Source organism: Crocodylus porosus, unplaced genomic scaffold (genome assembly GCF_001723895.1).
Source record: "Crocodylus porosus isolate Cpor-Errol unplaced genomic scaffold, CroPor_comp1, whole genome shotgun sequence".
NCBI lineage: Eukaryota > Metazoa > Chordata > Crocodylia > Crocodylidae > Crocodylus > Crocodylus porosus.
This window is the reverse complement of record NW_017728924.1, coordinates 1,547,697-1,573,430: the sequence shown is the minus strand read 5'-3', so window position 1 is coordinate 1,573,430 and position 25,734 is coordinate 1,547,697. Positions and strand designations below refer to the sequence as shown.

At 42.8% G+C, this 25,734-nt stretch overlaps 1 protein-coding gene across 4 annotated transcripts in view; it reads left to right on the top strand.

Annotated features, from left to right (window-relative positions):
* Window positions 1–728: 728 nt before the first annotated feature.
* Window positions 729–25,734, top strand: part of XIAP (X-linked inhibitor of apoptosis) — a 36,966-nt gene continuing 11,960 nt past the window's right edge. Inside the window, exons 1-2 of one of the 4 annotated variants that reach the window (XM_019540178.1) lie at window positions 729–783; window positions 21,509–22,412. In XM_019540178.1, coding sequence (XP_019395723.1) covers window positions 21,539–22,412 — 874 coding nt within the window. In that variant the 5' untranslated portion in view covers window positions 729–783; window positions 21,509–21,538. Of the gene's footprint in view, window positions 784–1,264; window positions 1,289–1,310; window positions 1,673–21,508; window positions 22,413–25,734 lie in introns of those variants that run through there. The other 3 variants (XM_019540180.1, XM_019540179.1, XM_019540177.1) reach the window with 3 other exon arrangements.

Genomic DNA, 25,734 nt, shown 5'->3' with positions numbered 1-25,734 from the left:
GGGCACTATCTTCATGGGGATGGCAGCTACAGAAACGCGCGTTGCGGACAAGGAGCGAGGAGCACAGAGCCACACAGGAGACCAAATTTCGGTGTGCGCCACTCCCACAATGCGCTGCCAAAGCAGCTGATTGCCGGCTTCCACCGCACCGATTGCCAATTTAAGAGTGAATTTATCTTGGATGTAACAAACTTCTGGTTAAAAAAAGGGTCATCGCATAAGAGCCCATTTGCCCTGGCAGGACTCGCATAAAGTGGGGAAAACCTGTACAGACATACATGCACATTTACACACAAACATATGTCACTATACAGTTACTGTATATGGAGGTTTCTCTGTATCCTGAATTAAAGAACTATATAGTTACTGTAACCATACAGATAGATCGATAGCTTTTTATTTATCTATATCTGTATCTGTGTAGGTGTATAGCTAGATCTATCTATATAGTGGTATAGCTAGATAGTGTGTGTAAGTGTACATAGCTGTGCACATGGATGCGGTATGTGTATGGCTCTATTACACATACACGAATCACACACACGCCTATCCATATACAGATATACGCTCACACGTATACACACGCAACTCCGCACGCACGCACGCACGCACGTGTGCAAGGAGACGCACGGGCGCGGGCGGCCGAGGGGGGCCGCGCTGTGGGCGGTGGCTGCAGCGGGGCCGGCAGGGGGCGCTGCGCGCTCGCCTACGAGGAGGGCGGAGGGGCCGGGCGCCGCCATCTTCTCAACGGCCGCGCTGGAGCCGGAGCCGGTGCTGCGGGCGGTAAGTGCGGACGGGCAGCGTGAGGGGAGTGGCCCCATCCCGGCCGGCTGCTCCGGGGGCAGGGTCGCGGCCTCCCGGGCCGCGTCGTCCCGCCGGCGGGTGCTAGGTCCCCTGCGCTGAGGGTGCGGAGCCGTCCGGGGCGGGCAGCCCGGCCTCCCCCCGCCCGGGGCCGCCGATGCGGGCTCCGCCGCGGCCGGGCTGCGAGAGGCAGGGGCTGGTTTCCCCGGCTCCCTCGGAGGCACCGCAGTCGTGTGGGGAGGGGCCTCGCGGGCCGGCGGCCACACCGGCTGTCAGAGACGCGACTTTCGCGGAAACGTGTCTCGCGTGGGAAAGCCTCTCTAACTTTTATCCCCACCACGACTTGTCCTCATCGAAGACGGCCCCCCGAGTCGTCCTCGCCTCTCCTCGGCACACTGTGCCATGCCACACCGGTCTTTTCCCGGTAGAGGATCCCTGGATTTTCCTCCAGAGGAGCTGAATTAGGGATTTCCTTCTCCAAAATAAGGTTTTCTTTCCTTCTTTCCTTCCCCACCCCCCGAATATTTCAACATGCCCTGCCACCTCCTGCTCAAAGAAATCACTTTCCACATTTGTTCAGGTCTCCCGCCATCTCGAAGGCCTGATGCGAGAGAGACAGATACTGCTTTCATTTGAGACTCGCACTCCGATTCAGGGATGTATGTGGTAGCCGTGTTGGTTTGAGACCAAAAGAAATGCAAAAATCAAGAACTCTTGGTGCTCTAAAATGATCTTTTTGCATCCCCTGAAGTGCGCAGGCACGCGGACGCCCTCACGCAGATTCCCATCTCTCTCTCGCCATTCCCTTTTTCCCATCGTTAATTAGAAACCATCATCCTGTTGGTTTGCCAGCACTGAGAAACTCTGCAAGGTCCGTTGCTTCGTGTGGTTGTGCACTGGATTGTTCTCTTGTCTGAGCTTCCTCTCTAAATATTTAATAATTTGATTTTGATTTTTTAAATTTTTTTTTATTCAGTAGTGGTCTGTTGTGCTGATGCATTGTGGTGGATGCATTGCAAGTTAGTTTTCCATAGTTTTCAACTGTTTGTGTGCAACTCGGTCTTTAAAGGATGTTCAGCTTTCATCCTGGGTATGATTTCAGTGATACTCAGCATTCTAGAACTGCTTAACAACATTTTTAGTAGAAGGACTGATGTTCATTCCCTAAAAAGGCAGGCGTGTTCAGGTGTGTTAGCTGTCCTTTCGGTGGGTCTTTATTTTTCTTGTCTGTTTTGTTTTACTGGGGGGAGGAGGAGTCTGACATCTGAGACATCTTGCACAAGGGGGTTTCTTCTACCTCGCTGCCTTCGTACAAGATGCAGGCTGTGGCACAGAGCGGGTGTCTAATCCCAGCCGCGGTACTTCAGCAGGTCGAAATATTTATTGTAATGCCTTGAACACAATGTGGCTGTTGTCTTCGTGCAGGAAGCGGTGCTCCTGCGGGGGTCCAAATTTGGCCAAGTTCACCTATCATGAGAAAAACCAAACATGTTATGAAGACCAGCCACGTCACAGAAGACGCCTTCCTACTTCCTTAAGGCTATCACGATTGATGCCGATACAAAACTGTCTTTTGGGGTTTTCTCTGTAACGTGATGGGACTTGTTAGCTTTCTCGGTTTCTCCTCCTCGTTTGCTGGGTGCTCGTGCTTGGCTTGGCCTGTCTTGTTTGTATGAGCTAACCTAAGCTCACTTTGCACTTTTTAAGTGTCCTGCTTTATTCCTATACCTATCTATGCTTGTGGATGTAACGTTGTTTGGTGGTGTGCAAGGATCATGCAACCGTTTACGTACTAGAAGCCATATACATGGCATGTGAGCCAAGCTGATGAAAAGAGCTGCGGGCCAGAACTGGTTCTGGAGGTTCTGCATGTCTTTCCTTTGCTTCCACAAGCAAAGGTGGGAGAAATTTTCTTCGTGGCAGAAAGAACAATCATAAGTGTACTCCAAAACCAGATCCATCACAAGTACTGTGTGGCTAATTTGGTATCTCTTTGATGTCAGAAAGTATGAAAATGGGCTTTATTTAAAAGGCCTCTTCACCAGCATGCAGTTTTTTCCCCGTGGCTTGGAAAGCTCTTTCAGTAGAGTTCATGGGTAAATCTGGTAACACTGGATGCTAAAAGTGCTGTTTTTCTATTTATTGATAGCATAGCCATGGTGGATGAGAGTAGGACAAAGTAATGGGATGAGTAAACAAGAATGGATGAGAGTTTAGGTCAACTGAGGAAGAAATAAAATGGAGATTCATTTTTCCTCTAAAAATGATACCTTTTGTCTCTCAGAAGCATTGCCTCTGAGACGCGCTAGTAGGAAGGTAAAAAGAAAACCATCATCTGAACTGCCTTCTGGTTCTTCCCCCTACTTCACTTTCTACCCCCCTAAAAAAAGTGGACAGTGACTTTTCCTCTTTGAAATTATGGCTGGAAAAATCCTTCATTGGTTTACTGTTAAGGTTGAAGAAACTTTCCTTAGAGAATTCTGGTCATCGATTAATTTCTGTAGAATTTAACATCACTTAAAAGAAATCAGGGCTGCTTGCAGACATTGTGGGGGAAAAATCAGCTATCCTAATTTATTATACACCAAGCCTGCTTTCAATTACAGTACTAACAGCAAATTTTCTTTCAAATTAACCTATAATTTTGGTCATTGCTGGGGCGGGGGTGGAAATATATAATTTTTTTTTTCTTTTTGCATTTGCCATTTTGTAAATGTATCTTGTCAGGAAAAAAATTAAATGCATTATTGCTCTCTTCTTATACCTTTAGATGATCTTCTTTCCTTCCTTGGTGTGAGTCTTAACGTAAAGTAAAAAATACATCACGTTCTTTCTGAAATGCTAGGAATGAAACTAAATATGAAATTATGTAAAATATTCAAGGTGCAGTTGCATAAATTTGCACATGGCCATGCACTTCAGGGCACTGAGTTGGCTAACTACCTTTTAATCTAGGTTAATATGCTGCTTTTAAAGGAAAACTCTGGCAGTTTTTCATGAATTTGCACTTCCTTGAATTCCACTGGGTCCAGATTGGGATTTGTATATTATATTTTTTGAGTACAGCTTAAAATGTGGATGAATCGCAGTGAAATCTAAATATTTCTTTGAGCTTGAAATTAAAATAATGACATGAAAAAATAAAACTAATAAATGCAGAGAGGTAAAAATAATTTATGGCTGGAAGGGGGTATAAAATTGCAATAATTTATCATGCTCCAGAACTGAGTGGTAACTAATGTACCTAGTTGATACTCTCTTTCAGTGTATTTTACCTTTTCAAATACTGCATCGCTTCTCTGTTTGGCTATCTCATCCCTTCTTTTTCTTTCTCCCTTCCTCTAACTACTGCACCCACCAGCTTCATTTTTCTGTCTCCTGTATTCCCATCTGTTACTTTGGGAGTCCACTGCCTCTCCTTACTTTTGGTTTAAAAAAAAAATAGACAAAAAACAGAGTCCCAATTTTAGCCTTTCTTTTAACTCTTCCCTTTGTATTTTCTGCATGCTTCCTTGTTTCTATCAATACTTCTTCAGCCTTTCTTTTACCAGCCCTCCTTTACTGGTTCACCTAGATTTCATTGAGTTTTAACATCAGAAGGCAGCATTATGATCATCTACTCTGATATCCTGCAAAACACAGTATTTGACTGTTTACCAGTGACTGGTTTAATCTACTGTGCATCTCTTACGATTGTGAGCTTGGGATTGCTGTGGATAGGTAAAACTATGCATTTGAATTGACATGATAGGTGCTTAAATTACAAGTTTTCTTCTTTGGCTTAATTAGTTTGAAGTTGTTTGGTGGAAAACTTCTTGTTTATATTATCTTATAACAAAACTGTGCCTTCTAGGCCAAAGTTTTCAGAAGTGGTTAATGATTTTGGATATGGGAGTTTTAGAGCATCTAACTTGAGATGGCTGAAAGTAGCCTAATTACTCTCCCCCTCGCTGTATGTGAGTACTTAACGAGTACTGAAAAATCAGAGCTCTTTAAAGACTCTCCAGTATAGTAAGCAGAATTACTGGTCAGCTTTTAAAATCTGGGTATTAAATCTTTATATTTGGAATCTTTCATAATTAGGGGCTTCTCAGTTGGTAGTTTGGGAGAAGGAATAGAACATATTTTCTTTCAGGTTCCTTAGCCTGTAGCTGTGATTTGATAAAAGCTGTTGATGGTAAATTGTTTCTGAAGCTTTGATTCCTTAACTATATTGAAAATAGGGGTTATGTTTTAGCTTCCTTTGGGAAGTCTGTTCCCCTGCTATTGCAGGTAACGCTGTCATGTAACACTTTTCTTAAAATGAACAGTCCACTTTCATTCCTTCATTAATGAAGGAAACTTTCAGACATGGGTACCCAGAATTCAGCACCAAAGCAGCCAGATTTTTATGTTCAACTAGTACTGCTTAGACTCGTTAAATGGGAGATGACTGCCACATGCCACAAAACATGGTCTTGCAGCAACTAGTAGGACAGGGCAGTGATAAATGAATTATTTTGTATCATGTGGGAGGTTGCCATAGTAGCTGTGTACACAGACAATGTTTCTCCCCCTTTTGTAGAGCTTGTCAAACAGGATTTGTTGTTGGTCGCAGGTCAGCACCCTGCAGGTCACTGCACCCACAGCGAGGAAGAAGCTGAACGCTTTAATTCATCTGATGAAGTGAAATTCTACAAATCTAAATTTGGGAGCATTCCCTTTTTTAGAAATGAAAATGGTAATACTGGGTGTGCACAACTTAAAATAGACTGCCACAGGAGCCTACGAGCTTCTGAGTTAATTTTGGATTTGAAAACTCTCCAGACTTCTTAACTGGGATTTTGATGATGAAATCATAATTCAGGCTAGTTATGTGTACATGTAACCCTATTAATACATATAATACAAAGGTATATGCTTTTAAAATCAGTCTTCCCATTGCATGTTTTGAACATATCTTTTTTTAAACCAAAATGTAGGTAGCAGTTTAAGTGGAAAAGGCAACAGGTGCAACCTTAGTTAGCACTTATGGTACAATAACCTAATCAGGATTAATCATCAAATCCTAAAAATTGACTGATATGCTGTAATATTTCCTTTTTAATTTTAAATGAATATTCATTTTAAAATTTTCTCTTGCATTATAACAAGAGCTCTATTTATATGTATTCATACACAATTATAGAAATGCATATATTCATACACTTAGTGATATACTGATTTCCCTCTTGTGGTTGGTCCCTCCATATGTTTTGTATTAATGTGGACAGTATTGAAGTCCTGCTTCTCACTTCTTAATTTGAAGTTATGCATGTAACATTCCATGATTGCATGGTGCAGAAACAGGCTCATTAGGAAGTCAGCCTCTCTTCATTTTTCCCCCCTAGAAGCAGAAGCTCCCTCTCTGCACCAGGCCACAGATCCAGCCGCGGCTGCCCTGCCTGCTACTCTGTGGCTCTGAGCAGTGCCTGCCTCTGCTGTTCTGCTCCCCACACCTGTGCCCAGGCTTCAGCAATCCCCATGCCCTTCCTGGGAGACCCCAGACAGGCTCAGGGACTGGGCTGGCCTGGGCCTGCCTCTGCTTGGGCAAGCCCCCTTCCTTTCCAGGCCAGCCTCCCCCTGCACAGGCTGTTTTAGTGGGTCGGGGGGCTCCAGGCCTGGTTCTGGAGACTACTTCTACCTGCAGTGTCCCCTCCTCCCCATCTTTCTCCCTTATACACATCCCCTGGCCCATCACACACTCTCATGCACCCTGCTGCCACCTCCCCGCACTTGCCTCCTCCAAGCCCATCACAACTCCCCTGAGCGGTTCCCAGGATCAGAAGCCCCCCTCAGGGTTGGTAAAGCACCAGGCCAGGCAGGGGAGCATACCACCTAACCATGTCACTCTTCTCCCCTCCCCTCCCTGTGTCCTGCTAGCCGGTGCGCCCCCGGCCATCACCTGTAGTGCTAACCCCAGCAGAGCTGCCAGGAGCTATGCAGCTATACACCAGCGGGATAAGGTGTGGTGAGTAGCAGGGCAGCAGCCACTGGCACAGTGGATGGGCACTCCTTGCCCCCAACACCCTGGCTGGGCAACACCCAAAGCTGCAGTCCCCAACCCTGCCCCAGCGGCACCTGGCCTGGTGGGCAGAGCACAGCATGCACTCCCTCCCTCCCTCCTTCACTGAGCTACTGTCACTGCCCCAGCTGGGTAGTGCCCCCAGCTTGAGCCCATCTGGGATGAGCCACAGTGAGATAAGGCAGCCTGCACCTGCCCTGGCCTTGGCCCATGGTACAGGACAGGGTGATTGCCACCCCAGCCCCCCCCGGCAGCACAACCCTTGTCTGACCCACAGGGGTCTTCCCCAGCCCTTTTGGAGAGGGCCCCTAGTGCCCCACCTCTTACCCTCCAGGCCCCAGCCCCAGAACGCGGCAGAGGAAAAGTGAGTGTGAGCCAGCCCTGGCTAACCCAGGTTCTCAGGCATTTCCCCCGTCCCTGCTGCTTACCGTTTCCCACTTTTCTGCAAGTACTTTTCACAGGCTGGAACTCTGCCGGCTGGTAGAGAGCTGTTTGTAATAGGAGCAAACCCACGTTTTCCCACTTCGAAGTGGAAAATACTACTCCCTTAAAGGGGAAAAGCTGTGCTTTTCCTCAGGAAACCTGGATCTCTGCTTATGACCAACTAACTATGACTGTGTGTTTATCCTTAGTGATGAAAACAGACAAATAACAGTACAAGCAGTGGTAGAACATGATCAAACCCAAAATAATACAAATATTCTAGAGCAAGTAGTTACCATTTTGCAGGTCATTTTGAATACATTTTAGACATAGGGGAAAAGTGTGATCAGCATGGATGGCTTATTTGCCTTTGGGGCTTTTTCAAACACTTCCAAGTTTTGGGGGGTTTTTGCAAATAAACCCGATGAAGTTTCACTTACTCTGAATTACAGTATCAGAATGCCTACGTATTTTTTTTTGTTGTTGATTTTAAGCAGGAGACTCTTACTTGATTTTTAACACAGTTCTGAACCTATTTAAGATAAATGGCTTTAGAGCATTAGAGAAAATGGAGAAGGAAACAAAAATAGGCAGGCCTGGCACTCATTAGAGGAATAGGAGTGATGGGTATGGGAGGGGCAAGGGCTAGTTACGGCAAAGAATTGGATTGCTAGCCTCAGGAAATTCAGAGTCTTCACTTCCTCAATCTCTCAAGTTTGTGTTACACGTATACACTGTTGTGCTGCAGCCTGTGTAGACATAACAGAGGGGCTTTAAGTTCTTGTGATCTGTACTGCTCAGCTGTAGTGGCATGGTGCTCAGCATGAGCTGCAAAACTAGCTTGAGAAGGCAGATGCTTTTTTTTTCTTGTACAAAACACCTCTGAATAAGATACATACGTTGTTTTTCTTCATTCTGCCTTTCAAAAACAGATATTTCCTTGAAAATATTGGTAAGTGACAGCAAGTAACTGAGTAGCAGCAGTGAGGAGCCCAGCATGCTTATTGTGCTGCTCCATGTGGAGCACATACGGCCTTATTTTACTCCTTGCTTCCTACCCTGCCACTCGTGTTTCCGGAAAACTGGGTGTCAAAGCAACTAAAAAAGAGTTATTTAAAGTATTTAAATACCTTTTAAGAGTCTGTTAAGCTTAAAATGTCTTAATTTCTTGCAAGGATTTAATAGGGTCATCTCTTTTATTGGACTAACTATGTAGTTGGGCGAAAGTTAGACAAGCTTTTAAATTCCAGACATTCTTTCTTGCAGACTTTATGATGGCTTTGCATTATAAACATAAGCAGTTTGAGAGTAACAATAAAAGATCTAAAAAATAAATTTAGTTTTAAAACTAGGCGTTCTCTTCCATGTGGGTGGAGCTAGAAACAAGCCTGGTAGAAAATATTGGGTAATCTCCTTAGTGGTTGGGAGTAATTTTCAGAAGTGAAAGACATTCCAGGATCTGGTAAAACCATTTTTCTGTTGTACTCATCAACTTTCATACCTGCTAGACCTAGAGGGAAAAATGATTGGTAGAGTTCATGTGACTTCCTAATGTTAAGGCCAAGGAGTAGACTTCCAGTGCCTGAAGTGATAGACCTATATGTTACATACTAGAGCACCTTGCTTCAATATTTATGGCTTGAGCCACAAGTGAAACAGAAATACCATTTAGAGGTTTTATAAAGTGCTTTGAAATCTGCAGTGGTCCTGTGGCGCACGCATCCATGTGAGTATGGTAAAATCTCCTGCATCCCTGTGGTAAGGGGACTGGCAATTATGTAAAAATAACCCAGCAGGGGTTTTCAGATAACTCAGAGCGGGGGGGTGGCGGCTGCACGTGGCGGGGGAGGGCAGGTGGCAGCAGGCACACGTCAAGCAGTGGCAGTGCTGGGTAGTAGGTGGTGACAGCAGCCACCACGTGCGAGTTTCCCCCCCTCACCTCCCCTGGTTCCGGTGGGCCAGAAATTCCGGTTAGTGAAGCATGCTAGTTAGTAAAATCCCAGATAACAAGGATTTTACTTTAGTGGGGGTTTTTTAATTTTGACATGTCAGGTATTTAGAAAACTGCTTATAATTACTGTTTACTTTGCCCAAAACATTGTCTAATAAAAACCCTGGTAATGTTATCTCTTAATAGAGAATATTTGGATATCTGAATGGGGATATTAAAATCTCCTTTCCCATATGTTACCACTTCTAACTTCACAATCTTCTGCTCCTGTGCCCCTGGTCTTGTTTTTGGCACAAGGCAGTCTATTGTAGTGATTCTCAGCCATGGTGGCACAGGCTGCCACGTAATATTTGCACTAAGTGGTCAAACACCTACACATGATTCACAAGATAAACCGAGAGTTTTCTTACAAGAATCTACAGCACCAGAAACATTCGGACCTGTTGTGGTCTTTCTGAGTTCCTTGTAAGAGAGAGAATTATTGAATTACTCTTCCATGGTCAAAAAATGAGTGAAAGCTAAACCTTGGCATTTTCTTAGGGTTGCCCTGAGTTTAGCCAGGCATATCTTGAATCTAAAATACTGAAAACCATTGGGCTGTCATAGTAAATGTGTCTAAATAGTTCCACTAATTTTTTTTCTTTGGGTAGACACTTCTCCTAACAATTTAATACACCAAAATCTTAACAATAGGCACTTTCCTTAAGGAAAAAATAACTCAGTGAAAACTAGATCATGGAGAACTTTATGATGGCTTTCTTTATTGTCCATGGCAGCTAGTCTGCAGATCACAACAGGCCTCTTCCCTGCCATTCCAAATAAAAGTTTGAGGGTGCATGCTGATCTACAAGAAATCTTGACAGAGGATTGGCTGTGATCCATTGATCCACTGAAAAAGTTTGGGAAGTAATATCAAAGACTAAAAATATCTGCTTGCCAAGGTGACAGGGTAAAAAGCCCTTGTGAAAAGATCTAAATGCTAGGAGCCAGGAGGATTTAAAATTCTGTGATCTGAAATGGGTGAGTAGTTGTACCTCTTAAGCCAAGCCAGAAAATTAAGCAGGGCCTCTGGAAAAGTCAGATAAACAAAGCTAAGCTGAGCAGAGCTTACCTGGAGAAATGAACGTCAGAAAAAAGTCCGCATTTGATTCAGCACCTACTCTAATGTATCTCAGAGAATTTTGTCTCACCACATGCCCCCTTTGTAAAAATAAAACAAGCGCTCCAACCGCAGCACAGCTTTCAAAATTGCCTCTGGTCTTTAAAAATAAAGGCTTTTACACTTTGAGACATTGGCTTTTTAGCAAGCATGCTATTAAAACGTTTTTTCGTAAGTGTTTCAACTGTTAGTAACTGCTTTCCTGCTTGAAAGTTGCAGCTGCATGACTGCAAAGTGAACTTCAGCAAAGTGACATGAGAACAGTTCATGTGTCAGCGGGTACAGTATGTTCTGCACCGTACTCATATTTCAGGATCAAGTGCATATTAAGCTACAGCATTGTTCTTGCAGTTAAATGTGAGTTGTAAGAGCGTGAGGCTGTACTTCTCTTTCTGATGCAAAGGATACACTTGTTTTGCTTAGGCTTGTGACATGGAAAAAGGAAAGCATTAAAAATAAGTCTGCGCTTATCCCCATCTGTACTGAACATATGATTATTTCTGTCCTTAATCCTCATAAAAAGTACTTGAAAGGAAAAGTAGGCACTTGTCATAGAATTGTTGCATCTCAAAGTCACATTGGGAATGTGATGGTGTCATATGAAATCATGCCTGCTACGACTTGTCAGTCAAATCAAAATTGGTTTCATTTACAAATCACAGTTTACAGTTCTTCCGTTTGGATAATTTGTTCATTTATTTTTAACATTTTCTGGTATCAATCTTTGGTTTTGCTGACAGTTGTAAAGAATGAAATGTTTTCAGACATTGACTGCAAATTGGTATCTTTTTTTCCATCCCCCCCCCCAAAGTGGAAGTTTCCTTTTGCCTAATTCTTTCATATATTTAAAAGCAGGAATAATGTTGGCTAAACTCCAGGAAATAAGTTCTGTTAAAAACAAGTTTTGTTCAGTTCATGCATTATTAGATATTTTGCTTTGGAAAACTTGATGCAGTGTAGATGTGCTGATTAAAATGGTTCATCAAGACTTAACTGTTGAGTTTTGTTAGCTTTTTTTTTATATATATATTTATAAAATAGACCTAGCTATCCTGTACACACAAAATTGACTCTCTCAATTCAGGCTGGCTAACTGATTTGCATGATGAAGTATTATGCCACAGCTGTTTGATGGGGGCTTGTCTTTTTTCTTTAATATATGCATCTCTGCAGTTAATTTTTTAATTAACTTTGTGCTTCCGTAAGATAAGGTATTAAAACTCAGCTAACAGAAAAGTACAGAATTACTTATTTTCTATAAAAACCTTTTTATAGAAATTTACTTTTATGCAGTAGTGCAATTTTAATTTCCCTTTTACACTTTTTAAAAGTAATTTGAATACCATTGTGTTATGGAACAATGAGTTTGAGCACAAGCCTCAAAGCAAATGTTCTGCATAAGTAGGAAGTCACTTGAATGCCACGTGTTTGAAATGGAAAGATGTGTGTTAAGTTATGAGCGTTGTCTTCTCTCGGGCAAAAACGTATTCAGAGAGAGAGCAGTATTATTGAAGAGAGTGTCACACTGGAGGCTCTTTAAAATTTAAATGGAGTATGTGAAGGACTAACTGATGTTTTTGATGCATTTGTAATGTCTCTGCTGTTGTGATTAGAGTGTTTTACTATGTAGGTGGCAAGTCCCCTACCCCATAGAGATGAAGGTTATTTCCTTCATTCCTTTGAAATATTTAACAGGAAAGAGGTGATGCAGCTAATGTAATTAAAAACAATTGCCATGTGTTAAGAAATCTGCTTACGTTGGTTGAAGGTTTAGCAATAATTAGCACTCAAAAATTGTCATGTTGCTGTGTGCTTTTATGCATTATTTTGGCAATATAAGGTATTAATGAGATTTAAGATGGCACATTTCCAGGAAAAAGCTAGATGTTGCAAAAAATATTTTCAATAGTGCCTTGCGCATAAACACTGAATCGGTACCTCATCATTGTCTGACAAGACGCTACTGATTCGAAATGTTTTGGGTTGACATGCCAAGTTCTCAGGACCATAATGTACCACTTGGAGATTCCTCTGTATCGGTGGCAAGGGGCTGTTTAATCCTGATTATTCTGGCTAAAAATCTAAATAAATGTATGAAGTAGAGCTTGCCTACCTTGCTTGAGGAGGAAAATATATTTAAATTATGGTATTTTCCCTCTTGGCTGGGAAGTGTCATTTGATTACTGTGTATTGTATTGGGAATTGTTTGAAATGGCTACTATTTTATTGTCTTGTTTTGTTTTTTTCTCCCCATGGTAGGTAAAGTGATTCTTCCGTATACGCAGGGTTGAGGACATTCCTCTATCACATCCCTTCAAGTAGAGGGAAGTAGGAACTTTAGACAGAAAGGTCAGCTGGTTTCTTTTGCCAGGCATTGAAGGTAGCAGTTGTAAGTGATGTTCATTTGCATTAGACGAGATCTTCTGTGCATTACTTCATTGCCTACACATTAACACAGACTTTGTCCACCATGCTAATGTGCAAGAGGTTTAGTCGAATGTGCTCAAAGCGTCTTGTGTAGATGTGCCCAGTGTAAACTAGTACCTTGATGTCAGGGAAACTTCAGTCTTGGTAAATAGGAATGTATTTATCTCACTGTGTTCAGCAGTGCTCAGCACAAGGTGGAGAGGACAATGCTGATTTGAAAACACGCAGCTGATGACAACTGCAGTATTAAAGGGTTTTGTGGTCTGATGTTTATGAACCAATATTAGCTGCGTGAGATGTTCGTATTTCAGAACATGTGAATGAATTATGGGGGTTGTATCCTTGAATTACTGTGCATTTAGGATATTTTTAGAGAAATAACGTTTTTTGTCAACAAACAATTTTTTCCCTGTTTAAAATGTAAGGTGTGTGTATAGCGAACTCCTAGTGGTTGTATGACACTGTTACTGTAACAGAACAGGATATTTTACCAAAAAGCTGTGCATTTAAGTTGACTTGCATATTTAAATTATTTTCACATAAAATGATTGAAGGGTCATTTGCATTAAAATATCACTTTGAAAGGTTTCATTATGCTTAAGCTATTTTAAAATGGCACTACAAAGACCACTGGTTAAGTTCTGATTAAAAAAGCAATTAGACTTATCTGTTTAATGCAAGGTTCCATTCTTTCTGTTTTTGGGGATTAAAACATCCCCATGTATTAGCAGTCCCCGCTGTATGTATTTGGCTATTGCGAGAATAGGAAAGTGAAAGACTAGAGTCCAAATGTAAATGAAAGTAACAGCCAGCTCTGTGTGACCCTTACATTGATGAGTCACTGTTCCAGGCCTGCTGAGTTCTTTCCTCTTTACACCAGGTGAAGAATTTGTGCAGAACATGTTAATTGGTATCTATATTTCCATACTGTGAACCTGTTCATGAACTTGAGTGGCAGGCTGAGTTAGCAGGGGAGTGCCTGCTAACTGCCCATTGGTGGAGAGAGGGGGCAACAGAGGGATTCTGGGTGAACTGTTTTGTGATGTTTTCCAGGCATTTAAGGCTGGTGAAGAAACAGGAATAATTGGAAGTGGGACAGCAAGGCAGAGCTCAGGTGTGGGCATGAAGAGGAAGTACAAATGTATGCAGTTTAGTGGTTCCTCATGACGGAAAAGATGGCAGTGAGGAGGACTGTGCTTAATAGGCAGAACCCTACGTCTCATGTATTACTCCTATCCTTGTGGTAGGTTTTTGTGTTTTACCTGGCAGGGGAAACACCATGGATCTGGGTCCATGAAGGCAGTTTTCCTTAAGCATTCCCGGGGAAAACTGTTCTTCTGGCATGGCTTAGATATTTGCTGAGGTGTTGGGGCTTAATGCCCATTTTGTGGAAATGGGAGGCCTCTTCCTAGCTTGATCCTGCAGCCATGTGTGAAGTCCTTCTGGTCCACAAATCAGATCGCTGCCCCTGATTTGGGCTGAACCTGAATCAGGTATGGCCCGTTTTGCACTCCCCTAGTAAGAATGCAATGAGCAGGTTAAGCAAATGGAGTCGGAAGACTGTTCTGTTTACAAGCTGTAGTCAGAGGTACAAGATAATTTGCGTATATCCCTCCAGTCTTAAATCCCAGCTTTAATCACCAGTGATTTTATAAGTGCTTTATTGACCTCTGAGCTTAATAATATGGATCTGTTATATCTTACTCTTTATTTGCCTACCTCTTCAAAGCGCTAAATCAGCTGAATTACATATCTGACCTAGATAACTCTTTTGACTTCTGAAGGGCAAAGTCTCCCAAGTAATTAAGCACAAGATGTTTTGAATCTATTATCTACTTTGAAAAGAAAACCCTCTTTTACATACTCACAAGTGCAAAGCTCATGACTGCCTTTTTTCAGTATTTCTTGAATTTTGAAGTACCTTAGGACCCTTACTAAGAAGAGCCCAATACAAGCCTAAGGCAATACTGTCATATTACTGCTACTACAAATCATTTGTGTAATGTATTAGTTTAAACTGTAATGCAAAAAATATATATCCAAAAGCCATCTCAATAGAAAACTAGTGAAGTATATCATGAGCTTAAGGCAGCCAGGACTCACAGTAGAGATGATATCTTTTATTAGACCACCAAGATTTTTGCAAAAAAATTTTTTTAGTTGCAAACTTTTAAGTTCAATGAACTGCTGAAAGTCTCACAGTAAATTGGTCCACTTCTGGGTCTGCTGTCCAGCGTGTGGGGGACTCCCCTGTGCTCCTGTGAGATGCTCCATCCACCCCACCATCTCAGCATCCACAAGCCTCCTGGTACCTTGAGGTAAGTGGAGAAAACATTTAAAGCTGTATCTATATCCAAATTGCCAAATCTTTCTGAATCTCCCCGAATCGATTTGGAGGGTTCTGATTTGAATCAGGAGGCCCTTTAATCTCTCCAAATCGATCTGGATTCAGAGCTTTGGCCACTGAATCAGGTTGAATCAAATCAGCGACCAAAGCTTTGCAATATTTACCTTTTGTCTCTTTGATAACGCAGATTTATGTCATAAACCTTTTTTTTAAAGGTTCTTCCCACATTTCTTGGCTGTTGAACGTAGTATTATATATCAAAGTGCAATAATTTTATAACCTGGGTTGGCCTTTGAAAATAACTTATGAATATTAATGCAGATTGGAGAGAGAAGAAAAAAAAGCAACGCCCCCAAGACGGAACTTTGCAGCCAGATAAGGCAAACCTTTATTAGATAGCTTTTGAGTTAGTTTGTAAAAGTTTTTGCATCTTGGTCTCGAGAGTGAAAGCTTCTGTTCAGTGCATGCAGTCAGGCATAAAAGTTTTTGCTTTTTAGATGAAGCAGTGAACCAATATCTTTGATGCCAATAACTGCTGACAATATGGAGAATATTTTGTAGAAGTTTGAATACAGGAAGTATTGACTGCATACAATATTTGCCATCTTTGCCTTTTGTTCTATAAGGCACATGACAAGAAAATTCTTCCTGATGATTTGAAACCATAGGGAAAAACTTCTGCTTTTTTTTTCCTTCACAGTTTATCCTTTGTGTCCAGGGCAAACGCATACCAATTTATTGTGAGACTTTCAGCAGTTTGTTAAACTTAAGCATAAAAATAAATCCTCTCCAATAATGTAATGCTTAATATGTGTATTTAAAGACTTGCAGTTCAGAATTGCTACTCAGTGTGGGACTGCATGTATGACTGTAGTCCTTTTTTTGTGAGAGATGTGAGGATGGCTTGGATTTTGCTCTTAATATTGAGTTTCATACTGAGATGCTTCAGCATCCTTTTGAAATCAGTGGGCGTAGCGGGTTGTCAGCTGCAGGCAGAAAGGTCCTTTAGCTCTGGAATCTGATGGCTGGATGCTTCCTATAATCGTAGGATGTGGTTAGTGTGATTTTTATGTATGGTCATATTGTTAGGTATACATGCGGACATTTATTTATAAGCTTTTGCTTTAATTTTTCACATACGAAATGTGCCATTGTAACTTGCATAACATCTGACTCCGCAAGTAACCTCTCTACTATTTGCCAGCTATATTAATTCCCAGCCATGTGTCTTTCACCCACTGACTGCCTCAGTTTACATTTTCACTGCCCATCTTTCTCCTGTGCATATGGGCCTCTGGCTTCTTTTCTGTTTCATCCAGGAAGAGCACACCCCAACTGCAGATGCTTCCTCAGCCTGACGAAGGGTATTGCACAGAAGAAAGCTTGCAAAGGATTTTTCCAACTATTTGAGTTGGTCTAATAAAAGATATTGGATTGACCCAAAGAACCTTGTCTGCCTACGTCCTCAGACCAACATGGCTACAACCTATACCCCACTTTCAGTTTTGGGACTGAAGCGCATTTTTGTTCTTGCAGATTTCAGTGGCTGCTCTCAACAGAACAGTGGTTCATAGGGTGCTAGAAATACTCCAGTACATTTCTGAAGAAAAGTCAGGAATTACAGCTCACTTTCTAGCTTGGTGACCCTAGTTCTGCAGACACTTGGGGCCATGCTTAGCTGCTGTCTTCTGGGAAGCTCCTCAGTTCATTTCTGACGGTATTCATAGTAGTAATGTTAAGCATGTCTATAAATGTGTCCAGGATGAGAGCCTTTTATAGCAAAATTCTGTTCATTAAAAGGTAACTTGAGTTCAGCTTGTGGAAAAATAGAGTGGACTTAATTTTTTTTATGAAAAAAGAAGCCCCAGCAAAGACCAGTAGCTCCTGAGGGTAGTTACTGATAGGGGATCTTCCTTTCTGTCCTCTGTTCAGCTTTGGGCTCCAGTAGCCAGTTTTGAGAGACTGGAGTTATTTAGTTGAAGTGATGCTACACCCTTCCTTGAGTTGTATGCTGATGATAGAGGGAAAGCAACTAAAAAGTTGCTACGGAAGTTTTAAGTGACTTGCTTCTTAAGTCTGAAGGGTTATTGCAGTAGGCAGGCTCTTGTGCTGTTTTCTCTGGGCTAGAAAGGGTCATTATTACTATCTGTGTACATCTGATAGGGATATGGAAGTGCTCAGAAATGGCTTATCGGGGGAATAAACTAGGTTTCTTTAGACCCCCAAAAGATTTTCCCCTGGAGAGTGTGGTGTAGGAATAATGGGGGTGGGGGAGGGAAGTCTTGCTTTTGAAGTTGTCTTCCTCTCTCTTGAATGTTGCAGCCCTTTCACAAAGCTTGTGCCTTGCTGCCCAGATAAAGGAGGGATTGGGGGTGGGACAGGCTACAGAATCAATTTGACTAAAGTGTAGAAAACCTGACGGAAATTCGAATGTTATATTTATCACCTAGAACAGTGTTTCTCAACCCATGGGTTGCAACCCAAAAGTGGGTCATAAGAACATATGAGGGGGTTGGGCACAAATCAAAATGGATCAACAAACTTTAAAAATGGATTCTCCTTTTAAAGGAAATATGTGGGAAACAGTGACTTTTCCCTTGCAGGCTGGCAGAGCTCCAGCCTGCAGGGCGCTGCTTGGGCTGGTCCTGCTTTGAGTAGGGGGTTGGACTAGATGTAACCTCCTGAGGTCTCTTCCAGCCCTCGCTGTCTATGATTGTGTCATGTTCCCCGCCCCCCTCCCCACACACACCTCTCTGGAGCAGTGGGTCAGGAGTGAGGGTTGGGACTGGCCATTAATGTTTACAAAAGGGTCCTGTACAAAAAAGGTTGACAACCACTGACCTAGAACAGCTTAAAGTCTTCAATGAAATCTGTATTAATTTAACATAGCTGTAGGGGAAATGAAAAAAAGTTCATGCTTTGAGGACACCTCTAAGATGCTGTTCCCCCTCAGTTCATCTAATGCAGTGGTTCTCACCCTATTTGCCATAGCGGGCCACACTTGCAGCTCTCAGTGTGTTATGTGGGCCATGCACACACATCCTACTTCTTGTGTATCCATTTCAAAAATGTTTTGCATCTGTTATCTGACAGTAATACAATACAAATTAATGTTCTGTAATACCTCTCACTTCTACACTGTCAAATATCTTTACTTTTTTTTTTTAACAGGATGTCATATGGGCTGCAGCAGTGTGCTGTGGGTTGGGAACCACTGGTCTAATGGAGCCCATATTTGTTTCTTCTAGTCGTGTCTTACTGTCCTAAAATTACACATGCAGTGTTACTAAATCTTGCAGTTTAATCATGGGTCTTGTAATGCTTAGTGCTATTAAATCTCAGGTTGCTATAGCCATGTAAATATGAGCGTCTCCGTTTTAAAAAAATTTTTTTTTTTTTAGCGTGTAACCTTTTAGTTTCATCGTGATAGTGGAGAGAGGATTGAAAATAAATCCTGCAGGCTCAAAACTAACAAAATTTAAAAAATTTTAAAAAAAGAAAGCATTTATCATGACTAGTCTGACTCTTGTTTTACTGCCTGTGTTGACAACACTGCTTTTAATTATGCCATCTATAAATTTGCATATACACACTCAGTACATCAATGGTTGATTATGAAGTTAAAGATTTTAGACTTCTCTACAATATTTGTAGCTACATAATACCACGCAAAGGATAATGGTGGCAACTTCCAAAAAATACCTTGTGCACAAAAGTATATTTTATAACAAACTTTCTTCTACCGTTCCACAAACCATGAGTTTGAAAGCATTAGTAATCGAGACCGTGATGCATAATGAGTACATTTACACTAACTAGGAAAAAACCTTACGCAAATGTGTTTTCTCCAGTCGGTGGTCCCGGGAGTCCAAGCTAGTTAAATGATGAATTAAAAAGTGTGTCTCTGTGAAGCTTGAGTAAACAGCAGCACTTTACTAATGTAGCAGTATTGAGATTGTGATGTAAATACATGAAAAACTTAGGATAGCTAGGAGGCCAAATGTATGTGTGTAAACATTTTCCTAGTGTGTAGTTGAATTCTATGCTTTAAACCATGTGCACTTTTTTCTTTTACAAAATGTGTAAAAAATTGGTGCACTTGTCAAAGCACATGATTAAATAAATCAGGAAAGTAAATGTAAGAGCTCATCATCTAGGGGCTGAGGTCAGGATACCTTTATTCTGAGTTTGTTTAGTCTGGTCCTTGGGGCTAGTGTTGCCTCCTCAGAGTTGTTAAAGCACTGTGTTTGCTTATCCTTCAGTGAATAATATAAAGTCTCTCTGTTTGCTCAGACATTTATCAAGATCCTGAAAATTTGGGGTATATTTTCATAGTTGGAAAAACAAAAACAAAACAGCCGTAGGGTTTGAACTTTAACTTTCACATTTGCAAATAGATGTATGCCATGGGGAAAGGTGTAGTAGGCACTTAATAGTTAGAAAAGAGAGTTAATGCTGCTTATGTGAGAATGATACACTAGACCAGTGGTGCCTGACCTTTTTGGCCTGAGCAGTCCCAGATCTGTCTGGGGACCCAATCTGGTATATAGTGCTGGCCCAGCCAGAGACTGATTTCAGCCATGTGGGAAGGTCCTGTCTTCAGGACATAATGTGGCTGGGCCATTTTCACGTGGCTGCATCAGGCCTTGCTTGATTCACATGCATACCAGCTCCATGGGGCTTGGAAATTTGGTGGTGGAGTGGCGGCAGCAGTAGTAATTGCCACCACTTCCCCATTGCCAAATTCCTAGACCTGTGGGGAGACCTGCAGGCCACAGGTGGGCCATGGGCCAGGAGCTAAGCACGCCTGCATTAAGCTAATTTTGGGTAAGGGGTCCTTCCAAACTGGAACAAATACACAGAAGTCTGGGATAGGCTACATCTGCTGTACAATCATTAGGCGCATCTACATGTGCCATTAAAGCAGTGCGATAAACTCTGGTGCAGTTTGTGCCCGAGTTTATCACAGCGCCTTAATGGCACTTGTAGATGCTCAAATTGTTGTGGCCCAGGGCACACATACAAGTGCTGTGCAGTTTGAACCAGGGTGGAGCAGCCATGGACTGGCAGGTGTCCTAGGGGTCAGCCCCAGGCTCCAGCAGGCAGCATCTGCCAGCAGAGGGGCTGGCTGGGGCACGAGAGCGCCCCAGCTTGTTGAGTTCTGTGGCTAGGTGGGAGACAGGTTTGGCCCCCTGCTACCTGGGCTGACCTGGCACAATGTCAGCTTTTATACATGTTTAGGTTAGAGGTGCACTGATACATCGGATCAGCACTGATATAAAGAAAATTGATGGCGTCAGAAATCAGCCTGATGTAGGCAATAATTTGGCTGATAAATGCCTGTGCACACATGCAGGGAAGAGCCCAGCAGGGCACCAACTGGAAGCTTCAGCCCACCCTGCCCCACCCCACACAGATCTGGGGGCACGCCCACCCCATGTGGTCCTGGGGTGTGTGCAGCATCAGGAGCTGTTCCCCACCCCATCCAGGCCCAGCTGGGCAGCACCTGCCCCAACCCAAGTCCTGTACTCCCTCCCTCACCACGGGGAGCAACGGGGCCTTGCGTTGTCTCCCACGCCCCTTCCCTCCCCTGACCCCTTCCACCACAACAGACTTACCAGCTGCATGCAGCTGTATTGCATGTTGGATCGGTCTCAGCTGATGTGCTTCCTTAAAAATCGGCTACTAGTATCGGCCCCCAAAATCCCTATCAGTGCACCCCTAGTTTAGGTGAAGTTCTTTTCACTGCCATAATATAATGCTGTCCCCAACAGTACTATCTTACATTGGTAAAAAATAGTTTGCTGCAGTCTAATAGTGTCGCACGTAGAGGCTGTGATGCTTTACACTACAGTCAATTAGTCTACTGCTCAGTTAAGCGCGTGTGTAGATGCACCCAGTGTTTACGTAACACGACTTGAGGCTTTCTCTTAAATGTTGGCTCATGCTGTTTTGGCTCTCACCTTCCATTCCTGTTACATTTTGTAATCAGCCTTGGTCTCCTAATGTTTTCCTTACTAATAAGGGAATGTTCATCTTGGGCTACAAACTTTTAATACTTTGTAGCTTGCTGTTGACTTTTTGCTGCTGTTCAGGTTACAACTGATGATAACATTAATATGTTACTAGGAAACTTCTTGCTAAAGAATATTCATTGTTTTTCCTCCTTACTATTTCTGCTAGAATGTTACTGTCTTTTTAAAACCTTGCTTTAAAAAGGGTAAAATTAAAAACAAAATTGTAGACTTAATTGAAGGCATTAATATTTTCATCCCACTGATTTTTGAATATGTGCATAACTGCTGTGTCGGGAGTATGATACATCTGTGTAACATTAAAACATCTGCTTTTGTTTAGGAAGTCGAGAGCACCTTCCTTCTGACAGACATGACACACACGGGTCCAGAAAACTCAGAAGCTTGTGCCGCTCCAGACACCGACCATGACCAAGAGTTGGCTCAAGAGTGCCACAGACTGAAAACTTTTGTCAGCTTTCCAAGCGGCTGTCCGGTCTCTGCATCAACACTAGCACGTGCTGGTTTCTTTTACACGGGAGAGGGAGACAAAGTGAAGTGTTTCAGTTGTCAGGCAACTGTTGAAGGATGGGAGCATGGAGACTCGGCAGTAGGGAGACACAAAAATATTTCCTCAGACTGCAGCTTTCTTACTGGATTTAACTGTTTGAAAAATGATATGCATCCTGCCCTCCAAAACTACCAGCTCAGAATTGAAAATTGTTCTGGAAATTCAAGCCTTCCACACACTTTTGACAGTGAATCTGACCTAAGAGCAGATTATCTTCTGAGAACAGGGCAAGTTGTGGACATGTCAGATGCCCTGTACCCTAGAAACCCTGCTATGTGCAGTGAAGAAGCTAGGTTAAGGTCTTTTCACAACTGGCCAAACTATGTATCATTAACACCAACGGAATTAGCCAGGGCTGGGATGTATTATTCAGGTATTGACGATCAAGTGGAATGCTTTTGTTGTGGTGGAAAATTGAAAAATTGGGAACCTTGTGATCGAGCTTTTTCAGAGCACAAGAGGCATTTTCCCCGGTGCTTCTTTGTCTTGGGCCACAATGTTGGAAACATCCCAAGTGAATCCAATTGTGCCGAGGTCAGCAGGAATAGTTCATATGATGCAGAGCATCCAAGGAACCCCTCTATGGCAGAATATGATGTGCGGCTTAGGACATTTTTGAATTGGCGATACCCAGTTAACAAGGAGCAACTTGCCAGAGCTGGGTTCTATAGCATAGGTAAGCCAGACCTCGAGCTTAATTGCGATGCACGATTTCATCAGAATCTCCGTTAATCTAATGGAGAACATTTGCTTGACACTTAGAGTAAATGAAAAATCTAATCTTTTATTTTACATTTCTATGTTATTAAATGATTCAGTATGTTTGCCAAGTTTATAAAATATGAATCCTCATCTTCAGCAATAATAACATTTGATTTTTAATTAGAAATTCCTTCCTAGCAAGAGCATGTTAAAGAAAGGGAGGGTTTTAGAATGAATTATTCTTCATTTTATAAGCCCTTCCTAAGATATACATCTTTTCAAGTTTCCATCCTGAAAAATATCTTGAGAGACCACTCTATTGTTTTATGTTACAAAGAATGAAACACTGTCTTACAGGTGTCATTTGTTGGCTTAAAGGGAAGGACAATATGTTTCTGGTTCACATGCAGGATTTGAAACCAGGCGGTCTGCGTTCCGCTCTTCTGTTTTCACTCCTTTGTGTGTTTTCATAGTGGCAGCACTAAGCAGCCCCAATCGGATCAGAAGCCCACTGTGCTACAGGATTTACAAATATCCGTCTGAGGACTGAGTCTTCACGCCTCAGAGCCTTCAGTCTCACACGTGCAGTGTGCATCTTTTTGTGAATAATTTTTCTACCTATAAAATGGGAATAAATTAACCGCTGAGCATAATTTAATATTTTGAAAGCACTCTGATATTTTTAGCAGAAACGTAGTGTGTAAGTGCTAAATAATACTTATTATTGATTTACAAAGAAAAGGTGATTTTTTTTTTTCCAGGATAATTTCTAGATTTATCTGTTTTTTTTCATGGTTCTTAAAGATTTTCCTTTCCATGTTTTCTTCCTTTCTCTCCCTGGCCCCCAAGTAAAAATTGTGATCCTGTCTAGCATGTCTGACATACAGACATATCACCACCAGCAATGCAGACTTTAATATTGCCTGTATTATCTCAGGATTCTCAATAAAGTTTAGCTCCTCCACAGCAAAGTGAGATCTGCAGAAAATGGGTAGCTTATCCGGCCATCTGGTTGTTGAGAGTAATTCCGGGAGGACCATGTAGTTCCTGTGGGCTGAGAGGCGTTTAGTTTCTGTGGAAGAAATCTATCCATGTCACGTCATTGCAATTAACTTAATATATTAGAAGCTTCTAATTGCACCTTTGTAATATCCAGTGCAGTAGAGCTGTGACAATTTAATTTCCTTCCTTTCCTTCTTTAGTTCTAAACAGAGGTGACATGAGAAACTATTAGTCTGGACTAGTGAAAATGATGACCAAAAAGGTCTCGTTGAACAAGCATTCTATTATTTCCACTCATTTTAAGGGGATACTGAGACGTGTTACAGAATACAAAGACAAAGGAAATCATGTCAAATCCTTTTCCCCCAAAATTTTATGGTGCTGTTTTTATGCCTTATTAGTTGAGCACTGAATTAATTTTGTAATAGGTTTGTTAATAGTATTGCTGAAATACGGACCTGCCAGATAACATTCAATGAGGAAGCATTTCTGCGTAACTTTGGATTTGTAGGGGTTTTTTTAGCGCAAGTCAGGGATAGGGAACCCTCCAGCATGCATGCCAATTAGTGGCACATGGAGATATTTTCCTTGGCATGCCAGGTGGTGTACGAGGAAATTGCTTTACAAAGTTTTTTATTTTAAGTTGCTGCTCTGGGCTCTCTGGAACAGCGACTGATCACAGTGCTGCAGCAGGCGCTGGGGGGCGGAGGCAGGAGAAGAGAGGCAGGGATGGTCTGCTGCTGTGCCCCAACCTCGCCCAGCCCCGGGAGAGGACCTGCAGGTGTGTGAAGCTGGGGCCCAGGCAGGTGCTGCTAGGCAGCATCCCCTTGCAGGCAGGACAGCTGTGGCCCATCCCTGTGGAGCTGTGCAGGCTGAGCCAGGCCCTGTTTTGGGTGCCACTGGGTGCCCCTGCCCACTCACCTGCCGTGGCCCGAGTCTGCGGAGCCCTGGAGCACCCCTGCTTCCCACCTGGGCCTTGCTCTCCTCTGGCTGCTGCCTTCCCAAGGGCCCAGCCAGGCTGGTCTGCCCACGGCACCTCCTCCTGTGCCTGCTTCTCCCCATGCCGCCCAGACCCTGCCCTGAGCACCTGGCCTCAGAGCTTGGTGCCCCAATGCTGCCCCCACCTGGGTGGGACGGGCATCAGTCTGCCCAAGCCCTGGCTGTGCCCTCCTTTCCAGCCCTGGGCTCAGGCCCTCCCCACTCTGGGACCCTCGGGGAGGCCTGAGAGCCCTGGCCCTGGTGGCTGCTCCTGGGGTGGCACTGCCTCCCTTTGCTGAACGCTGCCCTGGACCAGTCGGGCGTGGTGCAAGATGTGGGCAGGATGGGCACACCCTCTTTCTCCCCTTCTTTTTTTCCCCCTCGTTTCTTTCTTTTGCTTTTCTCTGTTTTTCTTCTCTTTGCACTCTCTTCCACTCTTTTTTTTCTTTTTCTTTCTTTCCTCTTCTTTTTTCTTTACTTCTTACTCTCTCTTTTGTGTCTCCTCTCATTTTTCTCTTTCTTTCTCTTCTTTTTCGCTTTTCTCTCTCTCTCTCTCCAGTTTTTTTCTTCTTTCTCTTTTTTCCCTCATCACAACATGGGTAACAAAAAAAAAAGAATATGTAGGAATAAAGGTATTATATGGAATTTTATTTCTTGTCACCAGGTCTAGCATTTTTAGAAACCCCAGTATTTACTGTAAAATAAATAAATAAAATAAAAAATGGGGGGGTTGCTGCCTTTTTTTATTATTATTATTATTAACTATATTAATATGCAGTGCAATGTACCCCCTCCCCCCCCCCCATCCCAGTTTTGTTTTTCTGGCATGCTTTACAAGGTAGACATTGTGGTTTTTCGGCACTCCGGCCAAAAATGTTTCCTACCCCTGATGTAAGTCTTTTTTTTCCTGGATGTATGCCTTACTACATTTCATAATATTGCTATACTTGCCTGACTCCAAGACCACTCTGAATTTAAGACAATGCCCTCATAATTGGACTCCGGACATGGACAATAAATAGATTTGTTATATCTTTCCATATCTACAAGGTAATTATTGGAGTGCTGTCTTAAATTTGTTCCTCTGCTGCTGCAGGAAAGGCAGTGGCAGGGGGCAGGTGAGCAATTTGAGTGGTCTGATTTCTGCTCCTTGCCTCACTGCTATCTGTAGGCCCCAACACCCCCTGCCCTCCACAGTGTCTGTCCCCACTGCTGTCTGCATGCCCCAGGGCCTCCCCTTCCCACAGTGTCTGCTGCTACCACTGCCTGTGTGCCCTAGCAGCTGCTGCCCTGCCACTTCCCTCCCTCTTCTGCCC